Source organism: Bufo gargarizans, chromosome 3 (assembly GCF_014858855.1).
Source record: "Bufo gargarizans isolate SCDJY-AF-19 chromosome 3, ASM1485885v1, whole genome shotgun sequence".
Taxonomy (NCBI): domain Eukaryota; kingdom Metazoa; phylum Chordata; class Amphibia; order Anura; family Bufonidae; genus Bufo; species Bufo gargarizans.
In genome coordinates, this window is record NC_058082.1 from 408,797,131 (window position 1) to 408,823,058 (window position 25,928).

At 42.0% G+C, this 25,928-nt stretch overlaps 1 protein-coding gene across 7 annotated transcripts in view; it reads right to left on the minus strand.

Annotated features, from left to right (window-relative positions):
* Window positions 1-25,928, minus strand: part of LOC122933386 (membrane cofactor protein-like) — a 128,295-nt gene that overhangs the window by 90,664 nt on the left and 11,703 nt on the right. For all 7 annotated transcript variants that reach the window (XR_006388424.1, XM_044288354.1, XM_044288352.1 and 4 more), the window contains exons 3-4: window positions 21,290-21,475; window positions 4,380-4,571 (exon numbers count right to left, since the gene is read on the minus strand). Coding sequence is in view for 6 of the 7 variants with exons in the window: in XM_044288354.1 (XP_044144289.1) it covers window positions 4,380-4,571; window positions 21,290-21,475 (378 nt within the window). In the remaining variant the exon portion in view is untranslated. The remainder of the gene's footprint in view (window positions 1-4,379; window positions 4,572-21,289; window positions 21,476-25,928) is intronic.

The following is a 25,928-nucleotide window of genomic DNA, read 5'->3' on the forward strand; positions in this document are numbered from 1 at the left end:
TCATAGCAGTGTTTCTGTAATTTGGGAACTGTTTGCAGAGATTCATTACACTACTATAGGAGTTATGGAAACAGCAAAGCATCAGCTATTGGCTGTTTTTGTAACCCTGCCTTCCGGGGCTGGCACATACAGTGGGTTATTCCCAGTTTGGCCGTGAAATGCCATGATGGAACAATCCCTTTAAAACCAGAAGCAGCACCACATGGGATGGCCCTGGTATTACACTTCAGCTCCAGTAAAGTAAATGTAGTTAAGCTTCAACAGTGCACACAACCAGGGGACAGGGCTGGTGATGTTAGGGGAGGTAAGTGGCCTCCATTTTTTCTAATCCTGGACCACCCTTTTTAAAAGGTAATGTGTCATCAGAAAAAGACCTATTGTTTAAATCACATTAGGCTAAACATATTTGTTTCAATTATCCATAGAACACTATATTTTAAAAATATATATAATTCTGAAATTTTTGCACTGGCCACTAGGTCTAATAGGCCACGATTTCCTGATCTGTACGGTAACTTTTCAATAACTGTTCTCATTATCAGCACAGGAAGAATTACAAAGGCAAGTAACACCTTTATATAGGCAACACAGGATCCACCATTCACAATAGGTGATATCACAGCTTATCAGCTCCCTCCTGACCTCTGCACAGGTCACCGAGCATGCCTAGAAAACTAGAGTCCGCGCCTGTCCATTGTGACTACAGCCCATGTAGCTGCTCTCAAAGGACAAGAAGTCTTAAAGGGGTATTCCCATCACAGACAACAGGGCATGTCGCTAGTATATGTCCCCATTGTCTGTCCCCATTGTCTGATAGGTGCGGGTCCCACCTACAACGAGAATGGAGCAGGGAGAGCTAAGGCTGTCCCCGTCCACCACCAAGCGCTGCTCCTATAGAAGTGAATGGGAGCGCACCGCACACACGCACAGCCCTGTTCCCATTCATTTCTATGGGGCAGATGGAAAAAGCCGAGCCAGCGCTCAGCTTTTTTCGGCAGCCCCGTAGAAACGAATGGAGGGCAGCTGCACATGCGCAGTGCGCCCTCCATTCATTTCCCCGCACCTATCAGACAATGGGAGCATCTCCAAAGATATGCCCCCATTGTCTGTGATGCGATTACCCCTTTAACATATTTTAGGCCTATTGGCCAGTGCAAAAATTGCAGGACTATATTAATTTTTTTTCATTATAGATAGGGACATGGAAAAACAAAAACTGGAAAAAATAAAATAAATAAATATATATATCATAAAAACATGATTTAAACTATACGTTATTGATTTCTGATGAGACATGGCAGTAATGGAAAGGCTTGTAATACAGAAGTGGTCAGCACGGTAGCTCAGTGGTTAGCACTTGTGTCTTCCAGCGCTGGGGTTCTAGGTTCAAATTCAACCATTCCAAAGTCATCAGGATAGGCCATCAATATCAGATTGATGGGGGTCCGACACCCCTTCTGACCAGCTGTTTGAAGACAAGGCTACGTGCTATACACTTGTATACGAATCTTGACAGTGAGCAGGTAAACATTGAAAGGAAGTCAGCGCTTGCACAAGCGCAGCCTTCTCTTCAAATAGCTAAGCGGCGGGGGTGCCAGGTGTAGGACCCCCGTCAACCTGATATTGATGACCTACCCTGAGGATCATCAATATGAGTGTTGAGTTCATCAATATTAAAATTCCAGAAAACCCCTTTTAAACATCATATGAACACAAGACCAACACAGATGCCTTCAGCTGCCAAGCGCACATGCAACAGGTCAGCTAGTTTCATAGGAACAAATCTTCTGCTGGACAATAGCGCCCAGGTCTGTTGGGGAGACGAAGTCAAACACACGCTGCTGCTCTGCTCAACTGACTCTGCAGCAAAATACTGCATTAAACTGACTACTGTCAACTACAAATTTTTACTAATTATTATTAGTTTTGCTTAACCCCTTAAGGACCTGTACGTCCTAACTTTAAATCGGGATTCTGGCGCCCCAGGGGTTAATCTGAACAGGATGTCGGCTGAAATCATTCACCCGGCATCCTGTCACAACGTGTCGGCATTCCCCCCCATTTCGGCATTTGGTGATCCTCTACCCATCTTGGCTTCTGAGAGACACTGCCACTCTGAGAAGCTCTTTTAATACCCAATCATGTTGCCAATGTGACCTAATTAGTGTTAATTGGTCTTCCAGCTCTTCGTTATGCTCAAATTTACTTTTTCCAGCCTCTTATTGCTACTTGTCCCAACTTTTTGGGGATTTGTTGACACCGTCAAATTTTGAATCAATGTATTTTTCCATTAAAAATGATACATTTATTCAGATTAAACGTTTGATCTGTCATCTACGTTCTATTACAAATAAAATATTGACATTTGCCATCTCCACATCATTGCATTCAGTTTTTATTCACGATTTGTATAGTGTCCCAACTTTTTGGGAATCCGGTTTGTACACATTAGGTATCGCCGCGTCCGTATCGACCGCCTCTATAAAAATATCACATGACCTAACCCCTCAGGTGACCATCGTAAAAAAATAAAAACGGTGTAAAAAAAAAGCCATTTTTTTGTCATCTTACGTCACAAAAAGTGTAATAGCAAGCGATCAAAAAGTCATATGCACCCCAAAATAGTGCCAATCAAAAAGGTATCGCCGCGTCCGTGACAACCTGCTCTATAAAATGACCACATGATCTTACCTGTCAGATGAATGTTGTAAATAACAAAAATAAACAAAAAAACGTGCCAAAAGCACTATTTCTTGTTACCTTGCCGCACAAAAAGTGTAATATAGAGCAACCAAAAATCATATGTACCCTAAACTAGTACCAACAAAGCTGCCACCCTATTCCGTACTTTCCAAAATGGGGTCACTTTTTTGGAGTTTCTACTCTAGGGGTGCAACAGGGGGGCTTCAAATGGGACATGGTGTCAAAAAAAACAGTCCAGCAAAATCTGCCTTCCAAAAACCATATGGCATTCCTTTTCTTCTGCGTCCTGCCGTGTGCCCGTACAGCAGTTTACGACCACATATGGGGTGTTTCTGTAAACTACAGAATCAGGGCCATAAATAATAAGTTTTGTTTGGCTGTTAACCCTTGCTTTGTAACTGGAAAAAAAAAATATTAAAATGTAAAATCTGCCCAAAAAGTGAAATTTTGAAATTGTATCTCTATTTTCCATTAAATCTTGTGCAACACCTAAAGGGTTAACAAAGTTTGTAAAATCAGTTTTGAATACCTTGAGGGGTGTAGTTTCTTAGATGGGTTCACTTTCATAGAGTTTCTACTCTAGGGGTGCATCAGGGGGCTTCAAATGGGACATGGTGTCAAAAAAACAGTCCAGCAAAATCTGGCTTCCAAAAACCATACGGCGCACCTTTCACTCTACGCCCCGCTGTGTGGCCGTACAGTAGTTTACGGCCACATATGGGGTGTTTCTGTAAACAGCAGAGTCAGGGCAATAAAGATACAGTCTTGTTTGGCTGTTAACCCTTGCTTTGTTAGTGGAAAAAATGGGTTAAAATGGAATATTAGGCAAAAAAATGAAATTCTCAAATTTCACCCCCATTTGCCAATAACTCTTGTGCAACACCTAAAGGGTTAACGAAGTTTGTAAAATCAGTTTTGAATACCTTGAGGGGTGTAGTTTATAGAATGGGGTCATTTTTGGGCGGTTTCTATTATGTAAGCCTCGCAAAGTGACTTCAGACCTGTAGTGGTCCCTAAAAATTGGGTTTTTGGAAATTTCTGAAAAAATTCAAGATTTGCTTCTAAACTTCTAAGTCTTGTAACATCCCCAAAATATCATTCCCAAAATAATTCAAACATGAAGTAGACATATGGGGAATGTTAAGTCATCACAATTTTGGGTGGTATTACTATGTATTACAGAAGTAGAGAAACTGAAACTTAGAAATTTGCAAATTTTTCCAAAATTTTTGGCAAATTACGGTAGGTATTTTATTATGCAAAAAAATTAACTTTTTTACTTCATTTTACCAGTGTCATGAAGTACAACATGTGACGAAAAAATAATCTCAGAATGGCCTGGATAAGTCAAAGTGTTTTAAAGTTATCAGTGACACTGGTCAGAAGTCCTTAAGGGGTTAAAATCCCAAGAGATAAGCTTACTTAGACCTCTCTATCTGGAGCAAAAAATCATTCCACATTTTCTCAGAAGTTCTTCCCCATTCAGTGTTTGGCCTATACACTGGTGGTCTGGCCAAAGCAGTAATATGTTGGCGGGCATGTGCAATACATATTCTAACTACGATTTATTCCCAATATCTAGGTTCCGCAAGAACCAAGGAATTCAGTGACAAGTGTTTTGCTTCTAAATTTCTGCAATGTAATAAGACCAAGAAATAAAAAGATCATTTACTTACGCTCGCAGAATACACTTGGCTCAGACCATGTATAGTTAGCAAGGCAGGTAACAGAATTGATTGTCTGAGAAACACGCCTATAACCATCTCTACAATCATATCTCACGATTGTACCAGGAGAAAATATATCTTTTTCAAGATCGCTGTCCCTTGGCACTGCATACTGGAGTCTGTTAGGAACACCACAGGCTCCTAGTAAAAAGAGAAAGTACAAATTAATACAGTAAGTCGAACATAAAAAAAAATACTAAAAAAGAGTTGTAAAAGACTAGAAAAACATGGCTGCCTTCTTCCAAAAACTAAAATTCACTTCACTGGAGCCAAGTTGCCATACCAGATACAATTCCTGGACAGATGCAGCACTTTTTCCTCGAAGAAATCAGCCAGGTTTTTCTAATTATTCTGGACAATCCCTTTAAACTATACTATATTAGCCACTGGTATTATGGTATTATTTATGAAACAATTCTTGGAATGTGACTGCACTAGAAAGCATGGAAGTTATTAACCCCTTAAAGGGATTGTCCAGGTTCAGAGATGAACCCAGACATACCCATATTTTCACCTAGACAGCCCCACTAAGATGAGCATCGGAGCATTTCATGCTCCCATGCTCTCCCTTGCCCTGCGCTGGATCACTCAGGGCAAAGGCTTGTTTTTTTACCTAGGCGCACTGCTAGGCGGAGGCTTCCGCCCAGTAGTGTGTTCAGTGTTGTCACCGGATCTGATGGGTCGGCATTAGCGCTGCCCTAGGCGTTTTACAGGCTAGGGCAGCGCTAAAGCCCGCCCATCAGTGCCAGCAACGTCACCGGGCTCACTGCTGGGCAGGAGCCTCCGCCTGGCAGCCCTAAGGAGAGCCTGGTTTGTCACCGAACTCCAGAAAATGCCTTTCCCCTGCGTGATTTAGCATATCATGCTCCAATGCTCATCTTGGTGGGGCTGCCTGGGTAAAAATTTGGGTATGACCAGGTTCAGCTCGGAATGCGGAAAACCCCTTTAAATGACCAGACCTGAAAAGGCCTTCATGAAAACCAATTTCTTTTTCCTGTTTTTCCCCCTCTGCATTTAAAAAAAATAAAAAAAAAAAAAAAAAAAACACATTTCACTGATGCGGCTGTTTGAGGCCTTGTTTTATGTGGGAGAAATGTTATTTTTTGGTGTTGTTCGGGAGTACATATAAATGATGGTGTTCTCTGCTGACCATTGTAACAACCAGCAATGGCGCATGTGGTCAGCTCATTAAATTTACCTCTCCAAATAAATGTGTCTCCTGTCATTGCTCTGTTGTGCCCTGCTAGATTTTTAAGTATTTGTCTACGACGCACACAATTCTGGTACACACACAACTCTGCTATAAACACACAGCACTGCCATAAACAGATACAACTCTGCTATACATATACAGCCCTACTAAACACAGCTCTGCTACACACGTACACCTCCCAACTTATTGGAAGGTTAGAGAGGGTTATATTGGTTACTGTAGATCCATTTTTCCCTGCATCTTTATACACTTCAATAGTTTCCTAGTAAATACTAGCAGCCCTACGTCTCAGCCAGGCTATCATAGGTTCAGGATGCATGTAAAGAGGGAGGGGGAACCTATAAAAAGCACATTCAGGCTGGGATATAATGTATATCCCCCAAAAAATTTAAATACAAATTCGGACATATATCTGTACTGAAAAATACAGGGAGGAAAAAGACAAGAAAAACAACCAATAATCATGTGGCAAAGTCTATGCTGCAGAGTGTATATTCGGATGCTTCTCACATCACTGCCTAGTTTCAGACACCTTGATAATACTATTAGAAGCTGAAGTAGAAAAATTGGAAAGGAAGATCCTAGAAATTAATACCATCATAGGAAACAACTAAACGTTAAGCTCTACTAGGAGACTGAGACCGGAACTTGTAAATCCATTCTGTTTCTTTTCTTGGTAACTGAGGGATTATTTCTAGGATCGAGAATCGTAGCACCCGAGGATGACCCATATGTTTCTCAATTACATGGTTAGCCACAGGAGTGACATTTTTCTTATGGATATGATTTATATGTTCACATATCCTCCTAAGCTCTCTCACTGTCTTACCAATGTAGTCTTTAGGACATGGGCATTGACAGATGTAAACCACGCCCCTGGTTTTACAATTCGCAAAGCCCCTAACTGGAAAACCTTGTTTAGTGACTGAACAGGTGATTGTTTTTGATGTAGAGATGCATTCACACGCTTTACACATCCCACAACGGAACAATCCTGTTGGTTTCCGATCTAGCCACGTGCATGTATAATGACCGTGTACCAGTTGATCTCTAAGGCTTCTGCCTTTTGATATGTAATACCGGGGTGGATAGTGACTACATTAGATAAAAATCGAGATCTATTTGCAGAATAGGCCAATATTTCTTTAGTATAATTTCCTCATTGGCCCTATCATAGGTGGAAATTAAACTAATCGGAGCTTGTGACTCAACTGAGGAATTTTTAGGAGTAAGGAGGTCTTGTTCTCTCCTGTACTCTTACTTCTCTATACACTTTTCTCAAGATGGAGTCTGAAATTCCCCTATCCCGAAGTCTATTATAAAGTTTATTTTTTAAAAGGAAGCTGTCACCGGGATTTTGTGTATAGAGCTGAGGACATGGGTTGCTAGATGGCCTCTAGCACATCCGCAATACCCAGTCCCCATAGTTCTGTGTGCTTTTATTGCGGGGAAAAAAATAAAAATCTATACACAAAATCCCGGTGACAGGTTCCCTTTAAGGATTATAATTAAAAATCAGGATTTTAAGGGTCTTTTTTCGTTGCTATAATGATAAGACTCATATACAATATCATGCAAAATAATTTATTTGTTCTTGATGAGCTAAGAACCAAAGCTGCTTCAGCAGCCAAAATACGTCACTGCAGACAGCGGACCTGCAGCGCTCCGTCAAAAGATAGTGGGTCGTTTTAGGGATTAACCCTTGAGGACAGGTCGATTTTCTGTCTCTGCATTTTCATTTCATTTTTATTTTTCATTCAAAAAGGCCTGAGGGCTTGTTTTTAGCGGGGCAATTTTACTTTCTAATAGCACCTTTTTATTAGGGATTGAAGGATTATCGGAGTTACCGATAGTATCGGTATCGGCATCTAACCTTGCCGATATACCGATAACGCGTCCAGCTTGCTATAACAGAACATGAGCGGGCTGCCAAGGAGGAGAGACGGGAGGAGGAGGGGCAGGCCACCAATGATAATTAACGTCTAATACAAATACAGGAGGCGGTGCCCAGCCTATATGACAGGACGCTGCGATCAGCGCCACACCTGAGGGGTTAACTGCTGCCGCTGATCGCAGCTCCCTGTCAGAGGCATGCGATTCTGCGCCGACATACCCGCCTCCTGTATTAAACGTTAATTATCATTGGTGGCGCAGTGCGCCCTCTCCATTATTAAAATCATTGGTGGCGCAGTGACCCTCCAGTATTAAAGTCATTGGTGGCAGTGGCCACAGGGTCCCTTCCTCTTCATTGGTGGCAGTGTCAGCTTCTGATCGGAGTGTTATCCTGGGGCTCCGATCGGTTACCATAGGAGCCAGGACGCTACTGAAGCCCTGGCTGCCATGGTTATCTCCCTTCTGCTGTGTGTACTATGCATAGGGCAGCAGGGAGAGTGTGAAGTCCTATTCACCCTGATAGAGCTCTATCAGGGTGAATAGTCCAAGGGATTAAAAGATCCCAGGTTCTAGCCCCTAAGTGGGGATTTTTTTTTTTTTTTTTTTTTTACTTTTTATTTAATAAATAACACACAACAACACACCAGAATATTAAGTATAAATCACCCCCTTTGCCAATTTTACATATAAAATATATAAACAACAAAAATATCACATATTGCCACGTCCGAAAAGTCCAAACTATTAAAATATTTTAAAAAAAAATATCCAAGCCACGCCAACATAATGTTAGATGATTAAAAAAATAAAAATAATAATTTAAGATTATTTTTTTTGATGCAACACCCGTGTGAGTATAAGAGAACCAACATAACCCAATAGGGGGGGAATATTAGGTTGTTGTCATGGGCTCTGGAAAATAAAATTATCGGTAAGTAATCATAATTTTTCCATTTGCCCATGACAGCACCACAAGAGATTTACTAGAGGAAAAATCAGGGGGGTGGGGGGAAGAGTAGAAAGAAGCACCTTTTCCCCAAAAGGACGACCCTGAAAGAGAGGAGTCCAAATCAAGTCGATTGTGTTTGAAAAAGGTTGAAGACGACCAGGTAGCCGCTCTGCAAATATCCTCTATGGGAACAAAGGATCTTTCCACCCAGGAAGTAGCAACTGCCCTCGTAGAAAGTGTCTTGAGACAACCCGGAAGCAAGATGAGACAAAGACAGACACAATCCACCTAGCTATCGAACTTTTTGTGGCCACCTTGCCCTTATTCACTTCTTGAAAAAGTACAAAGAGTGAAGAAGATATACGCCAATGCGAGATAGGTAATTAATCAAGGTCCTAACGTCTAGGCAGTGCAAAGATTTTTCTTTTTCTGAGGCAGGGTTTCTAAACAGTGTAGGGAGAGCAATCTCCTGGGACCTATGACATTTTGAAATGACTTTTGGAAGAAAAGCCGGGTCTGTCCAAAATAGTGGAATATGAAGGATTAATGGAGATGCCCTGAATATCATTAATCCCGCGAGCAGATGTTAAGGCTATTAGACGTTACAACTTCAAGGTGAGATCGCGATCGCCGCAAACCGCAGGTCAATGTTTGCGGCTTTTACCTTATCCGGTGGGCGGCGGCGCATGGCATGGAAGGCAGAGCGATGTCTAAGGAACGCATCGCGCTGCCTGACGGTGAAGAGCCTGTGAGATCCAGCCCCCTGGATCTCACAGGCCCTGGAAGCTGTATGAGTAATACTCAATGTACTCATACAGCCAATGCATTCCAATACAGAAGTATTGGAATGCATTGTAAAGGATTAGACCCCCAAAAGTTCAAGTCCCACAGTGGGACCAAAAATAAAGTGAAAAAAAAAAAAAAAGTTTAAAAAATAAAAAGTCCCCCCCCCCCAAAAAAAATTACGTTTCAAGTAAAAATAAACAAAAAGTCATTTTCCCCAAATTAAGTTAAAAAAAGATTTGGTAAAAAATAGGGGAGGGGGAAGTATACATATTTGGTATCGCCGCATCCGTATCGACCGGCTCTATAAACATATCACATGACCTAACCCCTCAGATGAACACAGTAAAAAATAAAAACTGTGCTAAATAAACCATTTTTTGTCACCTTACATCACAAAAAGTGTAATAGCAAGCGATCGAAAAGTCATATGCACCCCAAAATAGTGCCAGTCATATCATCCTGCAAAAAATGTAGGGGGAAGTATACATATTTGGTATCGCCGCGTCCGTATCGACCTGCTCTATAAAAATATCACATGACCTAACCCCTCAGATGAACACCGTAAAAAAATTTAAAACAAAAACTGTGCTTAATAAACCTTTTTTGTCACCTTACATCACAAAAAGTGTAATAGCAAGCGATCAAAAAGTCACACGCAACACAAAATAGTGCCAATAAAACAGTCATCTCATCCCGCAAAAATCATAGCCTACCCAAGGTAATCGCCCAAAAACTGAAAAAATTATGGCTCTCAGACTATGGAAACACTAAAACATGATGTAATACTTACATAAATAAAAAAGTATAAATATTAGGTATCGCCGCATCCGTGACAATCTGGTCTATAAAAATATCACATGATCTAACCTGTCAGATGAATGTTGTAAATAACAAAAAATAAAAAAACTGTGCCAAAACAGCAATTTCTTGTTACCTTGCCTCTCAAAAAGTGTAATATAGAGCTACCAAAAATCATATGTACCCTAAACTAGTACCAACAATACTGCCACCCTATTCCGTAGTTTCTCAAATGGGGCTAATTTTTGGGAGTTTCTACTCTAGGGGGTGCATCAGGGGGGCTGCAAAGGGGGGGGGGGGGAAACAGTCCAGCAAAATCTGCCTTCCAAAAACCATATGGCATTCCTTTCCTTCTGCGCCCTGCCGTGTGCCAGTACAGCGGTTTACGACCACATATGGGGTGTTTCTGTAAACTACATAATCTGGCCCATAAATATTGAGTTTGGTTTGGCTGTTAACCCTTGCTTTATAACTGGAAAAAAATTATTAAAATGGAAAATCTGCCAAAAAAAGTTACATTTTTAAATTGTATCTCTATTTTCCATTAACTCTTGTGGAACACCTAAAGGGTTAACATAGTTTGTAAAATCAGTTTTGAATACCTTGAGGGGTGTAGTTTATAGAATTGGGTCATTTTTGGGTGGTTTCTATTATGGAAGCCTCACAAAGTGACTTCAGACCTGAACTGGTCCCTAAAAATTGGGGTTTTTGAAAATGTATGAAAAATTTCAAGATTTGCTTCTAAACTTCTAAGCCTTGTAACATCCCCCAAAAATATAAAATATTCCTAAAATGATCCAAACATCAAGTAGACATATGGAGAATGTAAAGTAATAACTATTTTTGGAGGTAGTACTATGTATTATAGAAGTATAAAAATTGAAACTTGGAAATTTGCAATTTTTTACAATTTTTTTGTAAATTTGGTATTTCTTTATAAATAAAAATACATTTTTTTGACTTAATTTTACCAGTGTCATGAAGTACAATATGTGACGAATTTGCACAAAATGGCCGGGTCTTTAAGGTGAAATGGGGCTGATTTCTTAAGGGGTTAAAGGGGTTCTCCGGGCTTTTAATATTGATAACCTATTCTCAGGATAGGTCATCAATATCAGATCTGCGGCGGTCCGACACCCCCGTCGATCAGCTGTTTGAAGAGGAGGCGCGCACTGTGCCAGCGCTGCCTCCTCTTCACTGTTTACCTTCTTGCCATCGCCTCTGCAACGATGAGCAAGTAACTACACCCAAGCCGTCCCATTCATTTCAATAGGACAGACTGTGCCTGAAATTAATGGGATGGTTAGGTGTAATTACACCAGCTGCTCACTGCTGCAGAGGCGACGGCGAGAAGGTAAACAGTGAAGAGGAGGCAGCGCTGGCACGGTGCGCCTCCTCTTCAAACAGCTGATCGGCGGGGGTGCAGGAAATCGGATCCCCGGCAATCTGATATTGATGACCTATCCTAATAGGTCATCAATATTAAAAGCCCGGAGAACCCCTTTAACACTAGGATTAAATCCCAGGGAGGAGGTCTAGTGGAAGTTGGGGTGAATTTTGTCCTGATCAAACAAAGCTGAAAGAGCCGAAATGTGTACCTTCAAAGTACTACCTGCTAGCCTTAAATTTAGTCCGTCTAAACTCTAAAACTCTAAACTCTAAAATTAGATAAACGGGAGTAGAAGAGGGGATGTCATTAATCTGGATCTGAGCAAAGTCAGAAATATTTGCCAAACCCTAGCATAAATAGCCACTGTCGATTTTTTCCTACTCTTAAGACGGGTAGAGATTAGGGAGTCAGAGAATCCCTTCTTACCTATCAAGTACCTTTCAAGTTCCAGGCCATTAAATGGAGATTTTTTATGGTGAAAGGGAGAAAAACTGGGCCTTGGCTCAATAGATTCCAGTTCTCTTGAAGAACCCGGGGATTCGGGATTGACATGATTCGGAGCCACGAATAACCCTCACCCCATCTTACCTGAATTTCAATAAAACACGAGGAATCAAGGGAAGGAGGAGGAAATGCATAAGCTAGGGGAAAATTCCAGTTCTGAAGGAAAGCATCTATGCCAAAAGGGGATCCCGCCGGGTCTAGGGAGAAGAATCCCTTGACCTTACTATTCTGATAAGTAGCCAAGAGGCCGACGTCTGGTTGTTCCCAGAGGGCCGTTATTTTCTTAAAAAATTGATTAGTCTAGAGTCCATTCGCCCTGAGAGAAAAAATGGCAACTCAAAGCCTGCTTTTCCATACCTCTGATATGTACTGCTGAGATCGAGACACACTTTTCTGCTAATAGAAGGATTTTCTGGGCTTCCTGCGAGTTCTGCACCTTGTGCCCCCGTCTGTTCAGATACGAGACTACTGTCTTGTTGTCTGTCACGGCCCTGAGATCTTTTTCTCTTTTTCTTGGGAGGACAGAGCTCATTGCAAGGTGTACCGCAGTTCTTTTAGGTTAGGAAGCTCCTCCGCCTCCCCCTGGGGTCCGGAAGACAGCTGGGAACCCGATCTCATTGCAAGGCGTACCGCAGTTCTTTTAGGTTGGAGGATCCTTTTCCTGGATATCCCTCCAACGACCGTGAAGGGAGATCTCTTGGATGTGAGCACCCCTCCCCCAGGGGTTTGCATCTGTAGTGAGACATATCAGATCTTCCAGCTTCCATGGAACTCCCTGAATCAGATGATTCTTCTCCTCCAGCTCTAAAGAGTAAGGTCTGATAATCTTATTTTTGCTTCTAGGGAGTCGTTCTTCTCCCAGAATGGCAGGATTTCCCACTGGAGTACCCTCGAGTGGAGTTGTGCCCGTCTGTGATCACTGGGTTTCTGATCAGATCTCAGATTTTTTTCCTGGACAAGGATTACTTTTTCCTATGGTAAACAACTTTTCTGGCAGGAGGAATCCAATATCAGTCCCAGAAAAGACTGTCTTCTGATGGGATCTGGTCTTGACTTTTCCAGATTCAAAATCCAGCCCAACTTGTTCAGAATTGCTGATACTGTCAATACTGCTGCTCTGCAAGCTTCTTCTGTTCCCCCCCTACTATCAGAAAATCTTCCAGATATGGTCTGAAGAGAAAATCTGCCATTTCTGCAATTATTTTCGTAAATACTCTTGGAGCCATGGACAAGCCAAAACGGGAGAGCACGGAACAGAAAATGTTGAAGGTGACCCCCTATTCTCACTGCGACTCTTAGGAATTTTTGATGCTCTAGGAAGATTAGGTCATGATAATATGCATCTTTGAGATTGAGTACTGCTATGAAACAGTGAGGAGGAAGAAGGTTTATGGCTGATTTTATAGTTTCCATTTTGAACTTTCTGTAAAAACCGATTCTTTTTTTAGGTTTATTATTGTCCTGAAGGACCCGTCTGTTTTTTTCACTAAAAACAGGGGAGAGTAAAACCCCTCGACTTCTTCCACTTTTGTTACTGGCACTAAAACAGATTTTTCTACAAATTTTAGCACCTCGCCGAATTTCCTAGAGCCGAGGCTTGATCTTTTGTAATTAAGAAACTTGCTGGCGGGCCCAGATGAAATTCTAGTTCTAATCCGTTGTCAATGGTGTCTAGTATCCATGAACTTGAAGAAATCTGGGACCAGGCAGGGAAAAATAAATTCAATCTGCCCCCTACCTGACTTCTGGTGTCATTGCTGGTCTTGTTTCTTTTTGTCTCCAAAGGATTGGTTGAAAAAGTAATTTCTACCTCTCCTTTGGTTCTGAAATCTGTCCTCCCTGGATTTGTCTCCTTCTTGACAACTTCTAAAAGGGACAAAAAGAGCGGTTGAACCTATTTTTTGGGGGGGGAAAAACTCTGAAACCCCGGGAATTCTCTCTTTTTGTCGGCCGCTTTATCTAGCAAGTCATCTAAAGTTGGTCCAAAAAGGTATTCCCTTTCACAAGGGACCCCACATTTATTTTTAGATGCGAAGTCTCTCATCCAATTTTTTTTAACCAGAGTGCTCTACAGGCCCAGAATCAGACGAAATACGTTCCTGTACAGTATTATGTCGTCTTATTTTAGACTTCTTTTAGATAAGGTAGAATTAACTTCCGATTTGACTAAGGCCTGAAGACATTTGTAAAAAAAAAAAAAAAAATATATGGCGATTCTTCAGCCATCATTTTATCAATACATGGCTGACACATCCTCTTCTCCCATTCAGATGACAACCCAGTTTTACAAATAACACATTCCATATTCTTCCTTTTTGTCACCATCTTCCAAGGTTTTGTCTGTAATACATTAGTATAAGTACATCAGCAGAAAGAAGCACATTATGCCCAGAGCATTCACACCTTCAGAGGTACCAAGGCTGGAGGGACCGCAGACTCTTCTAGGTGCTTGTTCTCCTCCATGCTGCTTCTGTTACTGCACCAGAGTGCTGCTAGGATGCCGGCTTTCCATCCAGAGTGTGCCCTCTCTCATAGGCGCTTCATCACGTCCGACACGCATGCCGATCACGTGAAACATGCAGCTCTCCCCGGCCTAACTCCTTGCCGGAAGCTCCTCCTCCTCCTCCCCCTGGGGTCCGGAAGTCCGTGCCTCTAGCGCATCAACGATGCTGCCACCAGGCACTGCATGCTCTGGCACACAAAGTACTAACTCAGGAGTTTTGCTGTGCCTCTGTCCATCCCTTTCAGCGCACCAGATAATCCCGGGAACGGAGGTACGACGGGGAGAAATCCAGCCCATTATAAGGGTCAGCGTAGGAGCACCACCACAGGGAGGGAACCTGAAAGAAAAAAAACTGCAGTCTTCCCCAGGGACCGGAAACCACACTGAATTTGGAAGAGAGTGTCCGTCATTTTATTCTGCAGGTTTTCTGTCTGTGGGGGCAATTTGCGGTCCCCAATGCACGGGCAACATCCGTACGGCGGCTGTGACGGGTCGAGACCCATTCTACTAGAATGGGTCCGTGATCCGTTCGCACCGTAAAAAAAAAAAAATGAAAATAGAACATGTGCATGGGTTCACATCCGTGATGCAGGATGCACACTGCCAGTGCTATGTATTACGGACTCTATGTAAATGTGCCCTTAGAATGATTATAGCGAATACCAAGCTTATATAGTTTTTCTTGTATTTTGGTACTTAAAAATAAAATCTGACTTCGCATATATTTTGACCACTACAACTTTTTTTTTTTATAGTTACGTCTATGGAGCTGTGCGAGTGCTCAGTTTTTGTGGCGTGATCTTTAGTTTTTAATAATACCAATGCGGGGTGTGTTGAAAAAAAATATTAATATTTGGATATAATAATAATTCATATTTATAAATAGGAAGTGACTACTGCTGTCTACGTCTACTTCCCATCTATACCTTCCTGTTCCAGTAGTGCGTGCGTGTTCTGATTATAGTGTACACTGTATTATAATAAAAATAACGGTGTTATTACACACTACAAAGTTTACAGTATGTACAGTACAGACCAAAAGTTTGGACACACTTCATTCAAAGAGTTTTATTTTCATGACTATGAAAATTGTAGATTCACACTGAAGGCATCAAAACTATGAATTAACACATGTGGAATTATATACATAACAAAAAAGTGTGAAACAACTAAAAATGTGTCATATTCTAGGTTCTTCAAAGTAGCCACCTTTTGCTTTGATTACTGCTTTGCACATTCTTGGCATTCTCTTGATGAGCTTCAAGAGGTAGTCACCTGAAATGGTTTTCACTTCACAGGCGTGCCCTGTCGGGTCTAATAAGTGGGATTTCTTGCCTTATAAAATGGGGTTGGGACCATCAGTTGCCTTGAAGAGATGTCAGGTGGATACACAGCTGATAGTCCTACTATTAGAATTTGTATTATGGCAAGAAAAAAAAAAGCAGCTAAGTAAAGAAAAACGAGTGGCCATCGAGTGGCCATCATTACTTTAAGAAATGAAGGTCAGTCAGTCCGTCCGAAAAATTGGGAAAACTTTGAAAGTGTCCCCAAGTGCAGTCACAAAAACCATCAAGCGCTACAAAGAAACTGGCTCACATGCGGACCGCCCCAGGAAAGGAAGACCAAGAGTCACCTCTGCTGCGAAGGATAAGTTCATCTGAGTCACCAGCCTCAGAAATCTCAGGTTAACAGCAGCTCAGATTAGAGACCAGGTCAATGCCACACAGAGTTCTAGCAGCAGACACATCTCTAGAACAACTGTTAAGAGGAGACTGGGTGAATCAGGCCTTCATGGTAGAATATCTGCTAGGAAACCACTGCTAAGGACAGGCAACAAGCAGAAGAGACTTGTTTGGGCTAAAGAACACAAGGAATGGACATTAGACCAGTGGAAATCTGTGCTTTGGTCTGATGAGTCCAAATTTGAGATCTTTGGTTCCAACCACCGTGTCTTTGTGCGACGCAGAAAAGGTGAACGGATGAACTCTACATGCCTAGTTCCCACCATGAAGCATGGAGGAGGTGGTGTGATGGTGTGGGGGTGCTTTGCTGGTGACACTGTTGGGGATTTATTCAAAATTGAAGGCATACTGAACCAGAATGGCTACCACAGCATCTTGCAGCGGCATGCTATTCCATCCGGTTTGCGTTTAGTTGGATCATCATTTATTTTTCAACAGGACAATGACACCAAACACACCTCCAGGCTGTGTAAGGGCTATTTGACCATGAAGGAGAGTGATTGGGTGCTACGCCAGATGACCTGGCCTCCACAGTCACCGGACCTGAAACCAATCGAGATGGTTTGGGGTGAGCAGGACCGAAGAGTGAAGGCAAAAGGGACAAGTGCTAAGCATCTCTGGGAACTCCTTCAAGATTGTTGGAAGACCATTTCAGGTGACTACCTCTTAAAGCTCATCAAGAGAATGCCAAGAGTGTGCAAATCCGTAATCAAAGCAAAAGGTGGCTACTTTGAAGAACCTAGAATATGACATATTTTCAGTTGTTTCACACTTTTTTGTTATGTATATAATTCCACATGTGTTAATTCATAGTTTTGATGCCTTCAGTGTGAATCTACAATTTTCATAGTCATGAAAATAAAGAAAACTCTTTGAATGAGAAGGCGTGTCCAAACTTTTGGTCTGTACTAAAATAAATAAATATATATTTTACATACATACACACACACACACACACACTTATATACAGAAAACCGGACAGCACTCCAGATAAAAATAAGTGATTTATTCACCCATGTGGTGTAGGCAACGTTTCAGCTCATACAAAGAGCCTTTTCAAACAGTGAACACAAGTGCAACATGGGGTATAGTCCAACCCCTACATACAATAATCAATAAAGCAATTACATCAATCAACATATTATGCATAATTATTTTTTTATTAAAACAGCATTAAAAGATCCAATAACCCTATGGAGTGCATATAGTCCATGTGAGGACATACCCATGTGGGAATAAAGTGCATACATACATTTACGATCTTGTGAAATACAAGATAAAGTGCCAAGTGCAACAAATTAAATACATATGTGCATAATCATCTAATATACCAGTGGGAGGAGTGATGCGATGCATGGAAATCTGAAAAGCAATTACATACCCTGCACAAGCACTTGAGCCCCACATGCAGACTATCGCCAAACTCGGCGTTCAGGAGAAGCTACTGCGTAAGCGCCAGGTTGCGTCAAAAGCCTATGACATGAGGTCACAGAGCCCCGTTTGTGGAGCATGCGCTCTAACTAATCCACTCGAGCGGCCATTTTTCAATAGGTAAAACATCTACTACCGTGCGCGCATGCCCATTTGTGCTAAATGCGGGCAGCGCCTTCACGGAGTCTAGCAGCTCGCCCAGGGCCCACGACCTAGGTTGTGTCAATTGTAGAATGATATGCAAGGGTAGATCTTTTGTACACCCAACGACAGGGGTCACTTATCCGATACGTATTCATCTCACATGTAACTAATTTTGTTATTTATGTTCTAACCTGCCCATGCAGGCTGTTATATGTTGGAGAAACGTCTACCGATTTGAAGACGCGTCTAAATAACCACCGGTACACGATTCGTAAAAAACTGCAAGATTTGCCAATTCCAAAACATTTCTCTGATTTTAAACACTCTGAGAAGGATCTTAAATGCTGGATCATAGACCATATTCCCATGCACAGGCGTGGGGGCAATAGAGTATTGATGTTGAAAAAGAAGGAGTTATATTGGATATACACTTTGGATTGTTTGAAGCCTAATGGACTTAATATGGATTATAATCCGGGATTGTATTTTAGGGAGGTGGTATGCCCTATAATGTTTCTGCATATGTAATGTGGTCGTGATCCTGTGTGTTTATAGTGAACTATGAACACAAATAAGCTACATTAAGGACTGATAGTTTTCTTTGGATATTTTCACAGATTTGATGGATTTTGGGGAATGAGGAACAAGCGTGCCCTGCATAAGAACACTGTGTCCACATGCTTATGCCATATTATTTATGTTTTATTTCATTCCAGGCTGTGTCAAATATATACATATTTCTCTCTTAGTACGTCAGCTCTGGGTCATCAGGAGATCCCTGGCAGGGGTTATTTACTAGAGGTGATGTACGGGCTTTGTGGAGACAGGCCGTGGCGGGTCCCGTCATGTCTGTCGACACTGTATGTCCACTGGGGTAGAGGGTCTGCACCTTTGACGGGGTACAGCCTCCCCATATATCTATTCTCTAATACACCCTGCATATATGACCCTGGGCAAGCTGCCAGACTCCATGATGGCGCTGCCCGCATTTAGCACAAATGGGCATGCGCGCACAGTAGTAGATGTTTTACCTATTGAAAAATGGCCGCTTGAGTGGATTACAGTTAGAGCGCATGCTCCACAAACGGTGCTCTGTGACCTCATGTCATAGGCTTTTGACGCAACCTGGCGCTTGCGCAGTAGCTTCTCCCGAACGCCAAGTTTGGTGATAGTCTGCATGTGGGGCTCAGGTGCTTGTGCAGGGTATGTAATTGTTTTTCAGATTTCCATGCATAACATCACTCCTCCCACTGGTATATTAGATGATTATGCACATATGTATTTAATTTGTTGCACTTCGCACTTCATCTTGTATTTCACAAGATCGTAAATATGTATGCACTTTATTCCCATATGGGTATGTCCTGTTTTAATGCTGTTTTAATAATCTTTTTTATGCACAATATGTTGATTGATGTAATTGCTTTATTGATTATTGTATGTAGGGGTTGGACTATACCCCATGTTGCACTTGTGTTCACTGCTTGAAAAAGGCTCTTTGTATGAGCTGAAATGTTGCCTACACCACATGGGTGAATAAATCACTTACTTATTATCTGGAGTGCTGTCCGGTTTCCTGTCTAATATACTGGGTAAGCAGCTACACCCTTGGACCTAGCACCCGCCATTTTTTGTTGTCCAGTGCCGCCATCGTGTTTCATTGTGTAAAATAATGCACACCACCCCCTTGACAGTGACCTTCACAGGGGCTCACCTTTACAGCAATCTGTCTCTTAAGGCCTCCTGCACACGAACGTGTTTTTTGTGTTCCGTATACAGAACTATTCATTTCAATGGATCCGCAAAAAAAAAAAAAACGTAAGGTACTCCGTATGCCTTCTATTATTGTCTGCATAACGGACAAGGATAGTACTGTTCTATTAGGAACCAGATGCTTCGTTCCGTATAATGTCATCCGTATGCATTTGCGGACAGCAAAATACTGAAAAAGCCATACGGTCGTGTACAGGAGGCCTAACACTGACCTCCATAGCGGACCATCCCCTTAACTGTGACCTCCACAGCAGGTCCAGTTTTAGGCCGGACAGTCTGGCTTTCAGACTCCCTGTTCTCAGTCTGGCGCAGGACCTGGACGGACACAAGGACAGCAGCACTGTGCTGTCTGAGTGTGAGCTGCAGGGAGAAAGTCACCCTCCCTCCCACCCCTGCAGCTGACAGAAGTTAATTTTTACCTTCATTTTTTCAATCCCTGTCAGCTGAGGAGTGGGAGGGGGCGTGGGCTAAGCGGGTCAGGGGCATGGCTTAGTGAGACCTAGGGGTGGGGGGTTTAAGTTCATCTTTTGAGGGTGGAAACATTGTGGCAGGGGGCGTGTCTGGACTCCTTCCTGCAAGAGTGACGCTCCTCTGGGCACCTTACTGGCTTATTTGCATACCAAATAAACTGGATTTTCAGAGGATAAAAAACATCTATTGCTGGAACAAAAGCACATCTTGAAATAAGGTACTAAGTGCTATCAGGCCATGGCTTAACTTCAATAGCGATTATCCTGGTGACATATTTCCTTTAAAGCTCACCTACAGCAGTGAAGAAAAATGGCTGGGTTGTTATGGAAACCTGGAGTAAAACTGTATGTGGAAGCTAACGGCTTGCGAGCTTCTATTGGCTGATAAGGATCATGTGACCAAGCTTCTATTGGCTAATGCATTTTTGGGGAATATCTCAGGACCGGTACGTCCTAGAGAGCTGAGACCTAAACTAAAACCTTCTCGGACACGTGATGTACCCGTTTGCCAAATTTTGTGATTGTAAATGCGACGGTGCGGATTCCTTTAGCGGACATACATACAAACACACACACACACTCAGCTTTATATATTAGATATACAAACACTACAATAACACTAACTATACAAAATCCATAATCCACAATAACAGAAGAACCCTCTCTAAGCTGCCCCTAAGGGGGAACAAAGGATTAACCTCCAAAGGGTTCCAGGAATACTTAGCCAGATTCAGGAGTTGCCAGTGATTAATGGTATGGCAGGCGGAATATAGTGCAGGGGTTAATGCTCGTTTATGTAGGGCTGTGATGGCTAACCTCCGGCATTCCAGCGGTGGTAAAACTACGACTCCCAAGATGTAGACTTGCTTGGCTGTTCTCAGAATTCCATAGAAATGAATGGAGCATGATGGGAGTCATAGTTTCACCACAGCTGGAGTTCTGGAGGTTAGCCATCACTGGTCTAGGGGGTTCAATATACCCAGTCAGGGATTCCAGGGGTTAATGGTGCCTTGCTTGTGGGGCCACTCAGCTGGTCTCATGTCCAGTCTTCCATGTTTGAAGAGCCTTCCTTGTTCCTGTCTTGGGCTATATAAGCCTAAAAATTATTTCCCCGCCCTCTCGCCAACCTACAGTACTGTAAGGCACGGGGCGTGTGACAGAAGCCATGCCCAAGACTGCCATCATACAGATAACTGCCATTAGACAATAAATTTCAGGGGAAATAGCTTCATAATAAACATAAATAAGCAAATTGACACTCACTTGTACAGAACGTAGACACTGATGACCACGTGCCATCATCTTGACAGGTAATGGTTCTAGTCTCATTAGGAATCTCGTAATACCCAGTGCTACGGTCACACTTATAAGCAACAGTGGCACCTGGGACTCCGGATGTCTCTGCAACTGGCTGTGTGTGCTCGATAACTGGAGGCGGCCCACAATCTCCTGCAAAAAATACCACATATATAAACATTTTTACAGCTCGGGCATGATACAACTATGTCAAAGAACAGGGCTGGATACATTCCAGAAATCAGTAAGGTAACTGAAAAATAAGCTTAGATTCTCATTCTTTTTTCTATTTTTCTTAAATAATCTTAAGTAATCTGCGGGAGTTCAGTCCCATGCAGTGACCAAGACTGAGTGGGCACAGGAACAGAAAGAAACAGGAGGGCAACTTTGATGGGCAGAGATCAGAACAGTAGCAATCTCCGCTACTTAAAGAGGCTCTGTCAGCATGATCAACCCTATTAAACCAGACGTACTGCCTGGTAGACCTCATAATGCCAGTCTATATATTCAACCTGCAGACAGTCAAGGGTTAATCAACTTGGCACACATGGATGTACCTGTATGATGAAACATGCCAGCAGGCACTGCTGCACCCGATGCCTGCCAGTTTTTTACAAGTAATGTCGCTGTGACTTAAAGTTACGTTCCCAAGGTAATAGTATCTGAGAAAGCTCTGGCTGGCATGGCTGTGATGACAAGGTCAATGTTGACAGAGGGAGGGGATTTCCAAATAACACTCATCACCTACCCCCAGCATTGGTACTACCTGTTAGATACCTCTCGCTCTATTATTTCTGTAATTCTAGTAGAGTTGTATAGATTGGAGGCACACGTGCTCCATAAGACTTGCTGGTGGGGAGAAAGGGGAACATGGGGACTGCTGCACTAGAGATCAGTGATGTAGTGCATACCCTGTGAACAGGGTGGATTTGATTTAAATCAAGATTTAAATCACTACTCAGTAAGGCTTGATTTAAATCATAGTTTTCTACATAAAAACTAATTCTTGCTGGTATAACTTATAATATGCAAGTAGATGAAGATTTTTAGAATAACTTTTCATATTTGATTAGGTTGATTCTGTATTCATAGGTTTGTAGAAGTTAGGATTAAGGTCTTTTTCTCAACTCTGTTCATGTTACATTTTAACATTTTTGCTGTGAAGAGGCATGTGATCTCTGCTGAGTCAAATTCAGTTTTGAGAACTGCAAAAGTAAACCAAGCATCTGTGATAATATCTTGTAGGCAGAGAAACTGCCTAATAATCTTACAAAGACCTCTGTAAGAGCATGACATTGCGAATGGACAAAGGGGGAAACTAATTCTCCTTAGGCCTCATGCACACGGCCATGTTCCGCGTCCGAGAATGGACCGTGGAAACCCGGCCGGGATTCCTCCTGACAGCATGAGCGCACGGCGTCATTAGTTGCTATGACACCGTGCACTCATGCTGTCAGGAGGAATCCCGGCCGGTTTTCCACGGTCCGCTCTCGGCCGCGGAACACGGCCGTGTGCATGAGGCCTTAGGGAGAGAGCACCTTAAATCGGTGTGAGACTTTTAGGCCATACATGCTCCTCTGGAATTCTGGGAGGGAAGAAATGCAAAAGAGCTCTTAACAAGCTTTGCCTCTAATGCCACCAGAATAAGCCTTGAGACATGACTTGGATATTAAATAAGCCAGCACCTCATCTGCAGACAGCTGTTTCAGACACAGGCCTTCTACCCAGTTAAGTCAGTACTCTCTGCTCTGCACTGATGAGGGGCAATCACCCCGAAACAGCTGTCTGCAGATGAGGTGCTGGCTTATTAAATATCCAAGTCATGTCTCAAGGCTTATTTTAAGAGCTGAATATTGACTTAAAGGATAGCTGCCTTACATCTGGTGGCATTAGAGGCAAAGCTTGTTAAGAGCTCTTTTGCATTTCTTCCCTCCCATTGTGAATGGATTAATGGAATATATTTACCAAAAAAATTAAACATATACAGCCTTATTCTGCATAATTAAAAAAACTAATCTTTATTTCATGCTACAATTACCTTTGGATGGATTTTCCTCAAAAAGCATTTTATATAAAAAAATAAAAATAAATCTGATTTAAATATAAAAAAATAAATAAAAAATTTGATTTTTTTTAATCATTGATTTTGATCCACCCTGCCTGTGAAGGTGGAATACATCTTATTAGAGGGAGAACCCTAATAGCATTGCTGTGGATTTTTCACCCAGATTTCCTGGCACCTCTTCCCCCTCCATCTCCAATATTAAGAGAAGTGGAGGGGAGAGCAGACACAGAAGCAGTGCTCTGAAGTGTCAGCCCTGGCAGTAAGGTGAAGTGCTGAGGACATGTCATACAGGACAGAACCAACTAGCACACACATCCAGTATGCCTACTGTCACCAGACCCTAATCAGCTACTGATGGCTCAGTCACATGGAATATTGTGTCAGTCATTCTCCCTTTTTAGTTTTTTGTGCCAAGCACAGGATGGATTGAGTCCTTTTAGGCAGCTTTCACACACAGTATATACCCGTGTTTTAAGTTCCTTTTTCTAACAAAAAAAAAATAATTCCAGCAATCAGTGGGAAATAAGCTTAGATTCGCCACGTGGTGAGCGTGACGACGTCAGTGAAGGTCCTTTTGCAGGTCCTACAAGAAAAACCAAGAGGATCCCGGCTGCGCGATCAAGTGGATGGGGCGAGATGTTTTTATTATTTTTTAACTCTCAATTGACATTGGACGTTGCATTCTGCATTAAAGAATGCTATTATTTTCATTATAACCATGTTATAATGGAAAATAATCAAATCTACAGAACACCAAACCCAAACTTCAGTAAAGAAGTCCGGGTTTGGATCTGGGTACCATATTCAGTTTTTTCTCACGCGCATGGAAAAAAAAACTGAACAGAACGCAATTGCAGACAAAACTGACTGAAATTGCGTGCCTACTCATCTGAGTTTCCAGCAATGCACCCTGAACACATTCGTCCCTCACCCGCAATGCCCGTGTGAAAGAAGCCTTACAAAAATGGGGTAGAAAAAACTAAAACACAATTGCGCCATAGTTTTAAGAGTTTCATTTTTACAGTTTTCCCAATGCAGTAAAACTGACACGTTAACTTTATTCTCCAGGTCAGTATGATTACAGCAATACTACAGTTATATAGCTTTTCAGGATCAGATAATTCCCCATTTGTTTTTGGTTTTCATTTTTTACTCCCAGCCCTCCCAACGCCATAACTTTTCTATTTTTTCATTCACATAGCCATATGAGGGCTGTTTTTTGGGTGGACAAGATGCACTTTCTAACTGAACCATTTACAGTTATATACAATGTGGTAGGAAGCAGGGGAAAAAATTCCAAATGGGATGGATAAAAAAAAAAAAAAAAAAAAAACATTTTGCCACAGTCTTAAAACTGACCCTCTACTTTTATTCTGCAGGTCCGTACGATTATGATTATACCACATATGTATAGTTTTTCTTGCATTTTAAATGCTGGAAAAAATATTAAAGGGGTTATCCCACTTAGCGTTTTTATACTTACCTGCTGCCATCGCGCGTTCACTTCCTGGATTCTGGCTGGGGGCGGGCTTCATCTTGATTGAAGTCTTCTCCCGGCCGTGCCGCGCGCTGGACTGAATGCGCACGCCGCCGCGCATGCGCAATGGTGACTTATTCCTACAGAGCCGGCGTGCGCGTTCGCAGCTCTGTACTATTCTGGCCGGGAAGAAGTCACCATCGCGCATGCGCGGCAGCGTGCGTGTTCAGAACAGCGAGCGGACCGGCCGGGAGAAAAGAAGGAGTCTTCTGGGCAAGCGCGACCTTCCAGCTTTTGGAGAAGAGCAGTGGTCGTAACCAGGGGAGACCGAGTCACAACAATCAGGTAAGTGGGTATGAATTTTATCCTAATCGGTGGGGATTTGTTAATAAAGTATATTTACAAAAATGCTCACTGTCAAATCATTAACAGATTTAACAGTGATCATTATGATGGGATAACCCCTTTAAACTTTGGAAAAAAAAGATTTTCTTTGCATTGCCATATTCTGAACCCCATAACTTTTTTATTCTTACGTGTACTGGCTCACTTTTTGCAGGTCGATCTGAACTTTTCATTGATGACAACCTGGTGTGTATGAGTTTTTTTTTTTTTTTAATAAAATATGATCAAAATGTGAAAGACTAAAAATAAAAGGTGAATCAGCGATTTTGAATTTTTTTCTGTTTAGTCGTTTAGGATAAATGATTTGTGTGAAAACGCACGCAGCAATGGCCAGGATGTTATTTTTTTAAATTATTTATATATTTTTGTTTTGATTTTGGGGAAAGGGGGTGATATTAATTTAGATTTTTTTTTATATTTTTATTTTTAAATAGTTTCCCTAAGGCAATCATGCTTTTCTCAGACTACAATGCATTAGCAGTTATGAGACTATGACCTTATCTTGATTATCTTGTGACACACTTTGAATTCCATTGAAAAGTTAGTTATCTTTTTCTCGCCATTCTTTACTCAATGCGTTAACAAGTTTAGCTCGGATGAATCTGTACATCCGGCTCCTCCGATCCCTGCTGGGAGGAGCCCGTACAGGCCAGGCGCGC